Source organism: Pteropus alecto, unplaced genomic scaffold (genome assembly GCF_000325575.1).
Source record: "Pteropus alecto unplaced genomic scaffold, ASM32557v1 scaffold44, whole genome shotgun sequence".
In the NCBI taxonomy this organism is placed as follows: Eukaryota; Metazoa; Chordata; class Mammalia; order Chiroptera; family Pteropodidae; genus Pteropus; species Pteropus alecto.
The window spans coordinates 4,527,513-4,545,113 of NW_006436812.1; the positions used below are offsets into that span (position 1 = coordinate 4,527,513).

Sequence of the window (17,601 nt, forward strand, 5' to 3'; positions counted from 1 at the left end):
AGACCTTCCGGTCTCAGAGGCAACCCGCTTCCGGTCGAGGCCCTGACCTGCCCCGCCCCAGCCGCCGCGCCGGGCGGCGTCCCATTGGATGTTTCGAGCCGAACTACATTTCCCAGGAGCCCCTAGAGTTAGCGCGTACCTGGAGTGTTACCAGCCCGTCATGGGAGGATGGAGCCATCCTTCTGTTTTCCGTCTTCTCAGTAGAGCCACAGAGAAAATGACTGCCTCCAGCCTGGCCTTCCCCCCGGCGCTGAAAGCTCTGCCAGCTGGCCTCCAGCTTCGCCTTCTCAAAGGCAGATTGCTGGCTCCGAGCGGGGAGACCAGGCTATCGCACCGGAAACCAGGCACCGGGCGTTACGTCACAGGTGCTGAGGTACCCAGCCTCCCAGAAAGCACTGCGTCCCGGTTGTGCTCCCCAACTGACGGTGGCCCACACCAATAGTCGTCCGCGACCTGTGAGGACATTCGGAAGGGCGAGGGGAGGGTTCGGCCTCTTGCTCCTAGTTTCCCGATCTGTCCCTGAGCTTAAATCTCTGGGCCGCCCTCATTGAGCGCCCAGGTGCCGCAGAACCTCCAACAGGTAAGGTGCTCCGCGAATGCAGGGACCAGGCTGAGACAGCCTCTGGGGATCGGAGCGTGGTCCTTTGATGGAGGAGCTTGGCGTGATAGGGAGCCGGGAACGCGCCCCAGGCAATGCCCCTGCTGGGCTTTGCGGTAAAGGTGGCCCTTGACCGATGGGGGAGCTTCTACAGTGTGCCAGGCTCGGTGGCCCCTCTTGGGATGTCCCCTGTTGCCTTCAGCAGTGCTTTCTCAGCGTTAAGGAGTCAACAGGCCACATGTGGACACCTCATGGGCCCTTGCGTTTGCTACTTGAGACATCAACTGCCCCCTTCCCCCAAACGGCATCCGAGGAACCTTCGGTCAGATCCAGTGGCCAAGCTAACTGACTTCTAAGCATATTGGGCCCCCGATTTCCTAGCTTCGAGCTCATTGCTCTTTCTATCGGCATGAGTTTAAACAGCTCTTCCCAGTCGAGTTTGCGCTTTGTATTTCCCTGGAGGATGGCCCTTGGTCTTCTTCCGCTTGCCTTTACTTCCTTTCATTCAGCCCTTGAGGTTTGAACATCCTCTGGCTTTATTCTCAGGATCTTTCTTTCAGACTTTGTTAAAAGTATCCCATTCAAGGACCGTGCGTTTCAGTTATGAGTTCCCTACCCCAACTTGTCTTCCTTTCTGACTTAGCTCTCATGTGGTCTCACTACTCAAGCCCTATATTGGACTGTAAGCATGCCCTGCCCAATCTTGTGGGTAACCCATGATTTCTGTCATCTCCAGCTTTCCAACAGATTTCCTTTAGTAAGAGTTGGGTTTCGAAGCTCTGCAGAAACAAGTGTGGTGTGTGATTTCAAGATACTATGGCTGCAAAAGTGTTTCCTATGCCCCCGAAGCCAAAACAGTCCTTTATACTGAGAGTTCCTCCAAACTCCAAGCTGGGCCAAGACCTACTTCGAGATGCTACTGGTGGGCCCAAGACCATCCACCAGCTGGTTCTGGAGCACTTCCTCACCTTCTTGCCCAAGCCAGGCCTGGCCCAGCCCAGTGAGAAAGTCAAGGAGACCTTGGTTATCATGAAGGATGTGAGCTCAAACTTTCAGAACAGAGGTAAGAACAGTCTTCTGTTTCACTAGAAGAGAAGGGATGGTATTGGTGGAGCTGAGTAAGATAGGTTTCTGTGCTAGTAGTAAATTCCAGTTAGGATGGTGAGTATTGAGAAAAGGAGTCGATTGTAATAAGTAAACATATTGGGGCAAGGAGGTATCTTTTTTCAAACTGGAGCTTGAATGGTTTGCTGGGAGTGTAAACTGTGTATCTTCTGTAGTATCAGGTTTCTACAAACATTCAGGTTGTGGGGGTAGGAGATATCTTTTTAGGATAAATAGATGGATAGGATTCTTGAATTGATTTCAGTTTATGTAGAATTTTGGAAATTCTGTGCTTGTTGTGGGCACCTTAAACTTTACCTTCCGCCAACTTTCCCATTACTAGTAATGGGAATTTTAAAAGGTACTTAGGGGAATCATTCTTTTCATAATGAGACCCCATATAGGTTCAAGACCCTGTGTTTAACAGCTTGACTGGGCTTATAGGAGCAGAAAAGGCCATGAGTTGCCTGCTAAAGGAGTAAGGACAGCCTGGCCTCAGGATGTGGATAGAGTCTCCATAGTAGAGTCACTGACTTTTCCATTAACTACAGCTTCCTCTTTCTCCAGTGCAACATCGTCCCTTAGTGAAGCTTCTGACCAGAGAAGGAATTCAGCAGAAACAAGAGACAGTGTCTATGTGCTTGAAAGCTAAGCCCGAGGTAGGTTTGGTTTTCCTATTCACTGTTTGAGTGCATCACCTTCTCTGCTCTTGCTGTCCTCCCTGCTCAACTAAGCTATATAAAAACACATTCCTGGGAGTCAGCAAAGAGAATAGGCATGTCCTTCACTGCCTCCTTAGATATTTTTCTTCTGCTTTTCCTTTAGCTTCCCTGTGAGCTTGGCTTTCCTGTCTGGCTGCATCTGTGTGGGACTTACAGATCTCTTTCACTGTCCTTTCCCTCATCTTCGGGTCTCAGTCTTATCACCAGGGATGTCAAGGAACCTCTGTTACTAAGAAGAAAGGTGCCTGTTGCTCTTTCAGGAGCTGGTGGTCTTTGAGGATTTAAATGTATTTCACTCCCAAGAAGAATGTGTGAGCCTGAATCCTACTCAACAGCCCACCTCAGAGAAGGAAGAAGAGAGTGTTGGGGAGATGATGTTACTGGGTAAGAAATCAAGTCCCTTCTGTGTTCAGATTGAATGCTACAGGGAAAGCATGTTTTACTTCATCTCAGACTTTTTCAAGACACCACTCACACCACCTAAGCACATGTTCACACATATGTTTAATTTTTCCCATGTGGCAGAGCCTGCTCCAACTGGGTGGCCATTTTCCCTGTATCTTGGGGACAGCAAGGGCTAAAGAGACTTATCTTGGTAAGCAAGAGCTACCACTGGTATACTACCATCAAACATTCAGATAGAAAATGCAGGCACATTGTTTCTGTATCCATTTTCCAGATCCAGAGCTATTTTCCCAACAGTTATATTTTAAATTAGTGTTTTCATTGGACTCGTAGCAAACTCTTTTAAGTCTTTTTATTTTCTTGATGTTCAAGCTTTGAGGACTACTACTGTAAGTGAAAATCTATTCCACTGTTAATGAAAATAATATCTAGTACTTATTAAGCATTTGTGTGCCATTATGTGCTAGGCATTATGTGCTAGGCATTAGTCTTTGTACTTTAGTACTTTGCATGCATTTATTAGTACTGTGGGGTATAGGAGTTATGTTATAGATGATAGAAATGAAGCAGAGAAAAGTTAAAACACTTGCTAAAGGTCACACAGCAGTAAGTAGTGGAACAGGGATTTGGACTCTGGGAATCTAACATCAGAGCTTGTAGTCTTGGCCTAGAGCTATACTGCCTTCCTTGCTGAATTTTCATAACTTTGTCAATTAGTTTCCTATATGGTAAGTGAATGGGGCCTCCTTCATTTGTACTCATTTCCCAGAAATGGATAATAAGTATCCTCGGTGTTACATATGAATTTATGTGGCATAAGATTCTCCATAAGCTGCCTAGAGATGTTTCAGCTCTTCTCTAGAAGTACAATGTTACCCTAGAGTCAGGAGCCCTCAAAAATTGTTTTGCTGTGTACCTAATACTTTTTACTTTCACTTCACTGCTCTTTGCTTCTGAGGCTGAAGTTGACCAGAGAGTGGATTTTGTGAGTTGTCTGGGGTGACAAAAATCCATAATGACTATTGTACAATAGTTGTCTTAAACTGTATGGTGAGGATAGTGATCCATAATAGGCCTGGTTAATTTCCCACAGATTATTCTGTTATATTTTCTGTATTTTAGGGAAAAGTATAAACAGATAAGATTTATTACACTGAGTTTTTCATGAGTTTGGGCAAAGCTAATGTTTATTTTGGGTGACTGGTTGGTGGGTGTGTTGCCAGCTCCAGGAACAATTTGGCCATGAATCTGAGATCCAATGCTCCCCTCCCCCTCTGCCTTCCTCATGCATACCCTGAAGCTGATGATTTAAGCTTGGAATTAATTAATAAACGGCAAAGATAAATGTGTGATTTTAAAAAAAGAAAAGCTTAGAAGCATTCACTAACATTTAGTAAATGTCACTTGTTTTTCCTCAGGAAGAGTTGGGTTATGGAGTTGATTAAAAAGACACATATTGCCCCATTCCTGCCCTCCAAGAGTTTCCAATTTGTTTTATAAGATGAGTTATTCATATAAAAAAATAAACAGTGTGAACCCATTATAATTATAAAGAAGTATGATGAGGTCAAGGCAGGATTTGGACCCAGGAGCAGAGTTTAGAAGAAGATGGATTTTCTTTCCATAGCAGGAAATAAAATCAGATTTTCCTCTGAGCACTTGGACATTGGGATTGGAGGTCAGATGTAAGGATGTAGGAGTTTGAGAGTCATCAGCATATAGCTAATAGTTGAAATAATAACATTTGGTCAGTTTGCAAAGGGAAAAGTGTAAGGGAATAAACTTTGCAGGGACAGGAATCAAAGAGCCCTTGAGAGAGGAGAACAGACTGTGTGTCCTTATGTAGTCAGGTGAACTACATGAAAATAATTGGAAATGTAGAACACTTAAACTCTCAGTGAGTTAGTTCTTATGGTTATATTTACCCTGTACTGTGGTAAAAGAATATACCTTCACAAGAGTGTTACATATTGACTACATACTCTGCAACAAAAAGCTTCAATAGATTGCAAAGAGTAAAAGTAACACAATAAGATCTATCACAATACAACTAGAAATTCATGAAATTGGAAAAAAAAAGTTCCACCTAAAAATTTTAAAAACTATTAAGTAACCTTGGGTCAAAGGGGAAATACAAATTAAAATTACATAACTTTTATAGAAAACACTATGTATCTGAATCTATGGTATAACCTAAAGTGGTACTCAGAAGAAAATTCATAGCTGTAAAAACATGTATGTTAACTTAGAAAAACGTAAGTAAGCCTCTGACTCAAAGTTAGGAAAACAACAAGATAAAGAAAAACAAAGTATTGATAAATGTTAAATTAGAAATCAGTAAGTTAAAAAATGGAGGAACTAATAGATTTAAAAACAGATAAACCAATTTCCACCAAGGAAATTGAAATTGTCAAAAACTGGCCCCCAACTCAAGAAAAAGAACAAGCCTCAGTTTCACAGAAAATTCTTGTGAATTTTTAAAAACTAGACAGTTCAAATGCTATGAAAAAATCCAGAGTATAGAAAAAGAAAAATTCCAAATTCATTGTATGAAATTAATGTAACAAGGATACCACAGCCTGATAAAAAGTGCCATGACCAAATAAAGTTTATTCCAGGAATGCAAAAATGATTTAATACTAGAAAGTCTATTAATATAATCCATCTTATAATAAAAAGGAGAAAAATCGTATGATCATTTTCATAGTTATTGAAAAGGTATTTGACAAAATACAATCCCCTTTTTCATAAGAACACTTAACAAAATAGTACTTACTAGATATTTCCTTAATGGGATATTTAAATATCTTTTCAGCCAGCATCATCACCATGGGAAGTACTGGGAGGCATTCCCACTAAAATTAGGAATATAGCAATGAAGCCCACTATCAATCACTACTGCTGTATTTAATATTGTATTTCAGTATTAGCCAGTGCAGTTAAATGAGAAAGAAATTAGATGTATAAGAAGTGATGAGAGAAAACTACAGCTATTTACATAAAATTATGTAGCTGGAAAACCCTAGACAATGTCTGAAAACTCATTACAAAAAATAACAACATTCAGTATGGCAATAGGTTGTGAAATTATTATAGTACATGGAAATCATTAGCTTTCATATATGTAAACACAATATAAAATAGGAACAAAAAAGATTAAACATCTAGAAATAAACTTAAGAAATGTGCAAAAATTATGAGGAAAACTTTAAAATATTTCTAAAAGACACAGTAGACTCGAATGAATGGAAAGAAGTACTTTGTTCTTGGCTAGGAGAATTTAACATAAAAAGATCTGTTCTTCCCAAGTTGGTTCATCAATTCAATGTAATTCCTGTAACAATGCCAATAGGTTTTTTTCCCCTGGAACTAGACAATCTGATAACAAATTCAAATGGAAAAATAAATACAAGTAACCAGGAAAGTTGAAAAGAAGAGCAGTGGGGCAGGAGGGGTTCTAGTACTATCAGGTGTTAAAGCAGCCTCTAATCCAAAGCCTGTGTCATGAAAATAGTGTGATATTGGCATGTGAGTAAACAGACCAATGGGATGGAATAAGAAGTTCAGAAATAGCCTCAAATACACTGGGGATTTAGTTTATGAAAAAGTTGGAATCTCCATTCAGCAAAGTAAGAAGGAACTTTTTGATAAAAGGTATTAGAGCACAACTCAGTAGCCATTTGGTGAATCATACTTTACTTTGCACACCAAGAAAAATGGATGGGTCATAAGTTAAAAACAAATTTTTTTTAATACCAAAAAAGCAGAGTTAAAGAATATAGGTGAATTCCTTAATAACCATGGGTTAGGAAGGCTTTTCTAATTAAAGCTCAAAAAGAAAAGCTCAATAAAATAAAGTCATTATAGTAAAAAAATTAAAACAAATATATACACAAATAAAATGCAATAAATTGGAGGAAGTAGTTATAATTCATATCATATAAAGAGTTTCTAGAAATAAAGAAGAGAAAGTCCAACAGATTCTCTTAGAAATAAATTACCCTTAAACACATGAAAATATGACCAGCCGTACTCATAATTAGGAATACAAATTAAACCCCTACCGAGTTACCTTTTTTTTTTAAATCTGAGATTTACAGATCAGAAACATAACAACACATTGGTGGTAAGGTTGTTGGGAGCTATATTGCTAGTGAGCGTGCAGAAAAGTACAGTCCCTATGTATGGGAATCTGTAAGTACCCATATTACAGATGCATTAGTCCTTTGATCCAGCAGTTCCACTTCTGGGACTCTGACCTACAGATAATAGCAACAGCACACACTGAAAATAATGTTCAGAGAAGGTTATTCACTGTGTATTGTGAAAACACAAGGTTGAAAACAATCCAGATATTTCTGCAGAGTTGAAGATGGTATGTGCATACATCATACTGTGATAATCTCTATTCACTGGAATGTAACGACTGAAATAAAACAAGAAGCAGAAATATATATAGTATGTATCTTATATAAGAAAGGAAGAGAAAAAAATGTATTGCCTAAAGAAACAATGGAAGACTAAAAAGAAATTAATAAAACCTGCCTGGGGGATCGATAGAAAGGATGGGGTAGGGACTGGAGTAAGACTTCCTCATTGTATACCTTTTCATTTTTCAATTTTAAAAATTAGTACATTAAAGGAATGTAAAATATATTCATTGACACTTTCAGGAAAATAAGAAAAACCATATGAATTTCAATGAAATGTCCTCAAAACATATTTAGCCCTTTGGAAGCAAAAATGGTTATAAAGAATAAATATTGGAAAGTGAGGGAACCCTTTTTGTACTTAGTACAAACCCTGATCTGTACTTAGAAAATCTAAAAGGATTGACTAAAACATTATTATATTCAATAGTTTTAAAATAGGTAGATAAAAATAAATATGTAACTATCATAGCATTCTTAAGTAAAACAATGAAAGCTCTCATTCAGAATGGCTATAAAATAGGAGTAAAGTAGAAATGTTTTATTGTTAAATATTAGACACCAGTTTAAATGAGAAAACTAAAACCAAGTTTTTTAAAAAGGTAGAAGTGGATATTCTGGCTGGCTTTACCAATATTAGACTTGTTATAAACATAACAAACTGTGATTTTAAACTCCAGATATATTAGAGTTAACTGTAAAAGAAGTCATAAGAAAATGGCCAGAAAACAGAATTGAAATTGATCAGATTTTGAAAGACTGATATTTTTTTTTCTGGTTTTAAGTTGAACTATTATAGAGGAAGACTTGTTACCTAGTTTTTATAATGTTAATTACACAGAATTTTTGGAAGCATAATATAAATACAGAAAAGTACAAATCATAAGTGTACAGCTCACATTTTCACAAAATGTACACATTTGTCTAAACACCACCCCAAATTGACTGTTCCTAGCACTTCAGAAATTTTGTGCCCCCTCCGAGTCACTACTTTCCTTCCTCCCCGCAAAAGACCACTATTGACCTCTATCGTAGTTTTATCAGTTATAGTAATCACTTTAATGCCCAAATAACAATCCATTGTGTGACTATGCTATACTTTCTCTATTTTTTGTCATTTTAATTGCTTAGTCTTTCACTATATAGGATACTATAATATTTTCTTTTACTATGATTCTGTAATATTTAATGTAATGAGAACCTGGAAGTAACTCATCTTACCATTCACTTACCAGCCTCCTAAGGATTATGAGTAGTACCCTTTAGTATTTATGTCCTTTATCTCCTGGTACTTAGCTCAGTGCTCTACTCAGTGGTCTCCAACCTTTTTGGCACCAGAGACCAGTGCTTCTATGAGAGTCTAATGCCTGATGATCTGAGGTGGAACTGAGGTGGTGATATAGCACTGGGGAGTGACTGCAAATACAGATGAAGCTTAACTCACTCGTCACTCACCTGCTGTGCGGCCCAGCTCCTAACAGGCCATGGACCAGTACTGGTCTGTGTCCCAGGTATTGGGGACCCCTGTTCTACATAGTATATAAGGTCAGTATGATCTTGTTGAGTGAGTAATTGGTGCCTCTTCAGAAAACAAACATATGAAGTCTTTCAGTATAGTCCCACTCATTTCTTTCCTTTTTTTTTTTTTTTTTTTAAGTGAAAAGAAACTGTGCTTGCATCATGGGGTATGGAAAGATTTATCAGTCATGTATCCCACCCTCAGTAAAAGTAGGAAAGGAATGTTGATGGCAATTGTATGCCAGTCCTCAGATTTGTGACTTGCAAGGTTATTACTGCATGAGAAATCAGACTTGTTTTTTCCCCACCTGGTGTCATCTTTCTCAAAAATTATTAAATTCTCTCTTTGTTTCAAAGTCAATGACAGTAATCTTGAGGATGAAGATAATAGAGAAAAGTCTTCAGAATGTGATGAAATGGATTGTTTCATGGTCTCCAAGCAACCTCCAGATTGCCATAAAGAAAAAAGACTGAATACATCCAATCCAAAGGAAAAGAAAATGAGAAATCTTTTAATTACCATTGAAAATGATACTCCACTAGAGGAACTCTCAAAATATGTGGATATCAATGTTGTTGCACTTACCCGAAATCGGAGAACAAGAAGATGGTACACTTGTCCACTGTGTGGGAAACAGTTTAATGAAAGTTCTTACCTTATTTCCCACCAGAGGACCCACACTGGAGAAAAACCCTATGACTGTAGTCACTGTGGGAAAAGCTTCAATCATAAAACAAACCTTAATAAACATGAGCGAATCCATACAGGAGAGAAACCTTATTCATGTTCTCAGTGTGGAAAAAATTTCCGTCAAAACTCTCATCGGAGTCGCCATGAAGGAATCCATATAAGGAAGAAGATATTCAAATGTCCAGAATGTGGGAAAACCTTCCCAGAGAACAAAGAATTTGTGCTTCATCTGCAGAGTCATGTGGCTGAGAGGCCATACGGCTGCAAAAAATGTGGGAGAAGATTCGGTCGGTTGTCAAACTGTACCCGGCACGAGAAAACCCATTTGGCATGTAAAACCCGAAAGCAGAAGTGGGATCGGGAAAGATCTGATGGTCCTGCCTCAACCTGAAATGTTTCATAAGGAATTCTGAATTCCTAGGCTGTCTGAAAAGATAGAGATATGTGAAAACCTCATAGTAGCCAAAATTGGATAAATACCCAGCTTGGCTGAAACCTCAAATTTTTAAAAAAATCGCAGGGAAGAAAACATCGTCAAGGGCTATACCTCAGTTAGCATCCAGGCTTTTTGGACTAAGGAGCTTTCTTTTGTGAACTTACAACAATGTATAGGTCATATATCTCTTTCCAGAGAAAGGCTTTGAATACGAGTCTGGAGGCTGCTTACCTGCAAGGTGAACAGAGTGATTCTTGTGTACTGAAAGTATATCCATTCCCAGCCCCCCCACCACACATATGAATTCACACATGAAAAAAGAGAAATAATGCAAAGGTTTTCTGGACTAGTGTTCCCCTAAAAGAACCAAACTACTGATTTGTTAAACCAACAGCTGTTATCAAGCAATTTGTATAACCCTTTAAGAACACCCTGTTAAAACTTGAGTGTTGAGAGGGATTATTTACTTTGGAATATAGGCAAATATACAGCAATTGAATATCAAAGGCTTACTCTGACATTTGTATGTGATTTAAACTAATGATCAATTTCAGTAACATTTGCAATTTACAGTGAAAAGTGACTTACAAAAATCCTTTTCACAACGTAATTTTTAAATGTCTGCTGTTCTTACTATTTCTTGTTCAGCTAGTAATTGCTCAAAAGCCCTCTCTTGCCTTTTCCATACCACAAAAGAAGTTTAGATTGCTCAGGCCCGGCCACCCATCCCTACTACGGAAAAACTCTTCAGAATCTTGTCCCTCTGCTGAGCCAAGAAGAAAACTTCCTAGGGAGGAAATGCCAATATCCTGAAAAGGAGGAGGGAGATATTGGCTTGGATCTGTGGCTGCTCAGTAACTTAACCATATGCTTAATTCCCTTCTAAGCAGTTATCAGACCTTTGGCAGTGGGTGGTCACTACCTCACAAGCAGAGTGTTTTTAGAAATCATGTCTCCAGTGGCTAGCTCACATTGCCCCTCAAGAAACAGGATTCCAGTGTCTTCATCATAGCAAATATTTGTTCTCTTTGGCCTCCCAATATCCAGGCTTCCCTGACTTGTCTGCCCAGAGGCAAGGCCAGCGGTGCCTTCATAGGCCCACTCCTGTGGTAAGTGATTTTAGGGATTCTTGAGCAGTTTTGCTCTTTTTGGGTGTCCCAGATTTTTACATTGGTGTTTAATTGGAATAATCCTATAAACTACGTGAGGAAATTAACTTTACAAATTTTGTTTCCCATCCAGAAACATGACTCTTCATTTATTTGAGTATTACTTAGTAAATATTTCTAATTTTCACATAAGTTCTACACAATTTTGTTATTGTAAATAGATTTTTTCATTATATTTTTCTAGTTATTGTTCTTACATACAAAAGTTATTTTTAATTATATATTTGTGAAACTAGCGACCTCACTGAATGTTCTTAATTTTCAATAATTTCTCAGTTCTGTTATAATTTGTGGTTAATTATACCATCTACAAAATAGTTTTCTGCCTATTGCTCTCTTTTTTGTTATTTTTTAAACATATAGCTCTAAGCTTCATTTTGGTACAAAACATTTTATGATACAGTGCAGTCCTGAATTCTGATTTAAAAACAACAAAAACCAGCACTAAAAGACCACAAAAAAAACTGTCCTTTTTAAACTTTGTATTTCAAGCCTACAATATTCTTTAAAACCAGGGACAAAACTGGCTGCCAACATAATTCTTTTATTCCTCCAGAAGTCTGGGCGGGGTCCACCAAGTTATTGCACAGAGAACCGGCCTGCACACCTCCAAAACAAAGGCTGAGTGGCTGCCAGGCAGTACCAGAGAAGGTGAGGTCCCCAGTGTGGCCCCAGTATGAGATGGTCTTGGCCCCTGCCCAATGGTAGGGCCACATGACATGGTCTCCAAGTCATGTAGGTGGGTGATGCTCCCACAACCCAAATTTCCCCATACCTGAGAGGTGTCCTCCATGTCCCTGGCTTCTGTGTGGGGAAGGGCCTGTGTAGTCAAGTTCATGGGTGCCTGTTGTTCCAGAAAGGTGGAGCCTGGACAGGCCTGACTTCCCCATGCCTGTCCCCACAAACCCAGGAGGGGCTGGAGGGAAGTGCCCTTCACCCCTGCCCAGGAGCACAGGGCCAGGATACCCAGGGTCACCCACCCTCAAACACAATAGCACCAGAAAGCTGTTAGACAATGGCTAAGTGTTCAATAAAGAGTCCAACAACAAATTAATGGAAAAAAGTAAACACATCAATAAGTGGTTTTTCAGTAGAGCAACAAGTGCCAGTGGCTAGTTAGAAAATATGGAGGACCAAAGATCCAATTCCAATAGTAATTACAAATGGAAAGCATGCATCCCCTAAAAATGTACCTGGGATCTTGGGTTGTAAAGGGGAACAACACACCAATAAAAGGGTTTTTTTTTTTTTTTTTGGTGGGTGGGGCAGAAATTCAGTAAAGGTGAAAAATATGTATGTAGCTACACGGTGTGACAAGTGCTAGGATGGTAAAAGATTTAGGAGAGTATTACAGGTGGATTTTCCAGAGAGGACTCGGGAAGTGGCATTTAAGCAACAAAAGGATGAGATGGGGGAGGATGGGGACAGCAAAGGGATGTGGCTAAAAGAAATGAAAGAATGTTCAACCTTACTAGTAATCTAAGAATTATAAATTAAAAGAACAAGATGTCATTTTAGGTGTGTTAAATAAGCAGGGTGTGTGTGTGTGTGTGTGTGTGTGTGAATGGCATGGCAAAAGAGGAATGATAGTGGCATCCATCCACTGTGACAAGAATGTTAAAAGATTATTATTCCTTGACTCAAAACTTTTCTATGTATCAAGGGAAAATATCACATTATAATACTGAAAAATTAGAAACAACCTAAATTATTGAACAAATACGATGGAATATAAAGCTAATAAAAACAATGTTTTTCATTAATCTTAGTTGGCAGTGTGAGTCTTGTCTTCTCTTTCCTTTCTCTCTTGAGCCCACTCCAGTTTCACATTCAAATCCAACACTTCACTGACCATTTATAGGATATTACACCCAGCAAACAGAGAAATACACATTCTTCTCAAGCTCACATGAGATATCACAAAGACAGACCACACCTGGGCCATGAAACATACTTTAGCAAATTTACAAGTAGAAATCAAAGTATGCTCTCATCACAATGAAATTAAAAACTAATAACAGAAAGCTGAAAAATCCCAAAATATTTGGAAATTTAACAACACACTTCTAAATAATATGGGTCAAATAAGTCTTGAAAATTTTTAAAATATTTTGAATGAAATTAAAATGGAAGTACAACTTGTCAAAAGTTGTGGGATACAGTGAAAGCAATGCTTAGAGGGAAATTTATAGCATTGGATGCATTTATTAGAAAAGAAGATCTAAAATCAATAGTCTAAGTTTCTACTTTAAGATTTACAATAGAAGGGAAAAATCCCAAGTAAACAAAAGATAATAAAAATTAAAATAGAAGTCAATGAAATTTAAAATGGAATCAATAGAGAAAATCAAAATGAAAAGCTGATTCTTTGAAAAGAGCAATATAATTGATAAACTCCTAGCCGGGCTAACCAACAAAAGAGAGAAGGCACAAATTACTACTATCAGAAATGAAAAATGGGCCATCACTATAAATCCTATGGACATTACAAGGATAATAAAAGAATATTATGAACAACTCTATGCCCATAAATTTTTTTAAATGCCAGTTTATTTTTTTCATACTATATATAATTTTTTTTAACACTTTATTTATTTTCCCCCTCCTTCCTCCCCACTCCCTTCTGGTAACCACTAGTCCATTGTCCATGTCCGTGAGTCCCTGTTTGTTTGTCTTGTTCATTTGTTGCTTTTAGATTTATAGCCCACATGTGATATCATGTGATTTTCATCCTTTTCTGTTTGGCTTATTTCGCTTAGTATGATTATTGCAAGGTCCATCCATGTTGATGCAAATGGTAGTATTTCATTTCTTCTTATGCTTGAGTAATATTCCATCGTATATATGTACCACAACTTCTTTAGCCAATCATCTGTTGTAGGACACTTCAGTTGCTTCCATGTCCTGGCCACTGTGAATAATGCTGCTATGAACATTGGTGTGCAAATATCTTTTTGAATATAAGTTTTCAAGTCTTTGGGGTAAATATCCAGTAGAGGAATTGCTGGATCATATGGTAGTTCAATTCTTAGTTTTTTGAGGAACCTCCATACTGCTTTCCATAGTGGCCATACCAATTCGCAGTCCCACCAGCAATGTAGGGCGGTTCCTATTTCTCCACATCCTCTCCAACATTTGTTATTACTTATCCTGTTGATTATAGCCATTCTAGCAGGTGTGAGATGGTATCTCATTGTGGTTTCGATTTGCATTTCCCTAATAGCTAGCAATGTTGAGCATCTTTTCATGTATTTGTTGGCCATTTGTATATCCTCCAGGGAGAAGTGTCTGTTCAGGTCCTCTGCCCGTTTTTTGATTGGATCTTTTTTGTTGTTGTTGTTGTTGTTATTGAGTCGTATGAGTTCTTTGTATATTTTGGATATTGGGCCCTTATTGGAGGTTGCTAGCAAATATATGTTCCCATTTGGATGGTTGTCTCTTTACCTTGTTGATGGTTTCTTTTGCTGAGCAGAAGCTTTTTAGTTTGATGTAGTCCCATTCATTTATTTTTGATCTTCCCTTGCCTTTGAGGTCAAATTCATAAAATCCGCTTTAAGCTCAAGGTCTTGAGTTTAGTTCCTATGTTTTCTTCTATTAATCCCATAAATTTAATAACATAGATGAAGTGAACCAATTATATAGAGACACAATCTACGAAAATTCACATGTTGGAAAAATAATCTGAATTAATTAAAGTAATTAAAAATAATCAGTATTAAAGAAACTATGATTAATTAATGACGTTCCAAAACAACACTGGACACAGATGGTTTCACTGGTGAATTCTACAAAACATTTAAGGAAGAAATTATGCCAATTCTCTACGATCTCTACCAGAAAATAGAAACAGAAGGAATACTTCCTAACTGATTCTATGAGGCCAGCATTACCCTAACACCAAAATCAGACAAAGCCATTACAAGAACGTAAAACTACAGACTAATATCTCTCTTGGAAATGTATGCCAAAATCCTCAACAAAATATTATCAAATTGAATCCAACAGTATATATAAAAAAATTACCACGACCAAATAAAATTTACTCTAGGTATGCAAGACTGGTTCGACTTTTGAAAATCAGTTTATGTAATCCATCACGTCGACAGGCTAAAGAAAAATCAGATATAGAAAAAGCATTTGACAAAACCCATGATAAAAAAATACTCAGCAAACTAAGACTAGAGTGGAACTAATTCAACTTGATAACATGTACAAAAACAGCCAATATCACAATGGTCAGAAACTATGTGCTTTCCCCCTAAGATCAAGAATAAGGAACAAGATATCCCCTCTCACCACTCCTATTCAACACATACTGTAATTTCTAGCTAATGCAATAGGACAAGTAAAGGAAATAAAAGATACACAGAATGAACATGGAATAGCTCTTCATTTATCCATTCAGCCACTCTACCTTTTGGTTGGAGCACTTAATTATTTTCCATTTGAGGTACTTGTTGATAGGAATGTAGTTATAACCATTCTTTATTCTTGTTTTTGATACATATTTTTTTTCTTCTTAAAGAAGTCCCTCCAACATTTCCTGTAATAATGGCTTGGTGTTGATAAATTCCCTTAGCTTATTTTTGTCTGGGAAGCTCTTTAACTGTCCTTCAACTCTAAATGATACCTTGCTGGACAAAGTATTCTTGATTATAGATCCTAGGTTTTCATCACATCAAATATTTTGAGCCAAGTCTTTCTGTCCTGCATACTTTCTTTTGAGAAATCAGCTGCAAGTCTTATGAGTGCTCCCTTGTAGGTAACTAATTGCTCTTCTTTTGCTGCTTTTAAGATTCTCTCTGTATTTAACCTTTGGCATTTTAATTATGATGTGTCTTGGTGTGGGCCTTTTTGGGTTCCTGGTTTGTGGGACTCTCTGAGCTTCCTGAGGTTGTATGTCTATTTCCTTCACCAGGTTAGGGAAGTTTTCCATCATTACATCTTCAAATAGCTCTTCAACATCTGTTTTCCTTCTGGTACCCCGATGACACAGATATTTTTACATTTAATAGTGTTCCATAGGCTCCTTAAAATATTATTATAATTTTGGCTTCTTTTATCTTGCCAATCTGATTGAGTGTCCTTGGCTTCCCCATCTTCTATATTGGTCAGTCAATCCTCTCCTTTATTTACTCTGTTTATTCCATTTAATATACTTTTCATCTCAGATAATGTGTTCTTCATTTCTGAATGGTTCCCTTTTATAATTTCCATTTCCATTTTTGTTTTTTATTTCTTTGTTAAAGTTCTCACTGAATTCATCTACATTTACCCTAAGTTCATTGAGCATCTTTATAACCAGTGTTTGAACTCTGCATCTATTAGATTGCTTGGCTCCGTTATTCTTGGATCTCTGTTCTGCTCTCTCGTATGGTTTCTGTTTCTTTGTCTTCCCATTTTGGCTACTTGTCTTGTCTATTTCTATGTACTAAGCAAACCTCTTAAGTTTTTCGGTCTTATTAGTACAGCTTTGTGAAATAGGTGTGTCCAGTGGCACAGTCTTAAGAGGGGTTCAGCTACAGGCCAAATTTAGCCTCAGCCTGTGCCCTTCCAGGCCACCTGTTAAGATTCAGCAAGCAATCCACAGATGCTGTGCTTATAATCGCCTCAAGAGACCACACCAGAAACCGAAGTCAGCTGCTACTAGTGTGAGTCTTGGCACTGCTCATCAAGGAGCACCTGATTGGCAGAGGGTACACCTGGATGTGGCTTGTGTGGACCATGAGTTGGGGGAGGTAGAGTTTTAGGGAATCCTCTGGGCAGAGCAACCTCTGTTATATAGTTTAATGGCATCTTAGCTATGGTGGTGCTACATCTGCACACTGAGAGGGGGTAGGGTTCAACAGAGAAACAATGGATACTGCCGGCACTTCTGTACAGAGTGAGCCTCGCCTCCGGCCTTCACTCTGACAACTCAGTGTCCTCCTGGAGCAGCCAACCCTGTGCTGGTGCTCAGAGCAAGCAGGTCTGTCACTGCGAAAGTCTGCTCGTGCACACAGCCCCTTTAAGATGCATCTGCAGCTGCCGGCTGCCACTGTCGCAGCCTCTGTCCCACTCAGCCACTCCGACCGGGCAGCGTCTTATCTTCACCCCCTCCTACCTTCTACCATTGCAGGGTGATTAATTATTTCTCTCCCTAGTTGTAGTGCTTCTGTTTCTTTAGATCCCAGGTGACTTCCCTTGCTGTTTGCTATTTGTTTTTGCCACAACTTTGATTTGGTTGCAAGAGGGATGAACAGAGCTTCTATCATCTATGCCATTTTTTTTCTCCTCCATGATGTAGTCTTGCCAAAAAAAAATTAAACTTGAATCTGACCAAGACTCTGTATCCAAATTCCATTTTACAGGGGATAGAGAAATATTTTAAATGACACCATGGAAATGCAATTATCAAAATCCTGACCGGGAGACTACACAAACAAGTAACACAAGTTCTTCAACAAATTTATTACAAGAATAAAAGATATAGATGGAGAACTTACAATTTATTAATTTTTAGATTTTTAAATGTTTATTAAAACTTAC

General features: G+C 38.4%; 1 protein-coding gene and 1 long non-coding RNA gene across 2 annotated transcripts in view; one reads left to right on the top strand and one right to left on the bottom strand.

The window, feature by feature from the left end:
- LOC112481564 overlaps positions 1-259 on the bottom strand; it is a 1,964-nt gene extending 1,705 nt beyond the window's left edge. Inside the window, exon 1 of the long non-coding RNA XR_003046930.1 lies at positions 140-259. This is a non-coding gene — a long non-coding RNA (uncharacterized LOC112481564). The remainder of the gene's footprint in view (positions 1-139) is intronic.
- A 138-nt stretch (positions 260-397) lies between these two features.
- Positions 398-12,841, top strand: ZNF200 (zinc finger protein 200). Its single transcript, XM_006913897.3, has 5 exons — positions 398-580; positions 1,335-1,661; positions 2,270-2,361; positions 2,685-2,808; positions 9,135-12,841. The coding sequence occupies exons 2-5, from the start codon at positions 1,415-1,417 to the stop codon at positions 9,857-9,859; spliced, it is 1,188 nt and encodes a 395-aa protein (XP_006913959.1). The 5' UTR covers positions 398-580; positions 1,335-1,414; the 3' UTR covers positions 9,860-12,841.
- The last annotated feature ends 4,760 nt before the right edge of the window (positions 12,842-17,601 follow it).

Excerpts from the sequence above, each read along its gene's own strand:
- ZNF200 (XM_006913897.3), top strand. The coding sequence starts at position 1,415 with ATGGCTGCAAAAGTGTTTCCTATGCCCCCGAAGCCAAAACAGTCCTTT. Across the intron at positions 1,662-2,269 it reads CTCAAACTTTCAGAACAGAG|TGCAACATCGTCCCTTAGTG; the intron begins GTAAGAACAGTC and ends CTCTTTCTCCAG. Across the intron at positions 2,809-9,134 it reads TGGGGAGATGATGTTACTGG|TCAATGACAGTAATCTTGAG; the intron begins GTAAGAAATCAA and ends TTTGTTTCAAAG.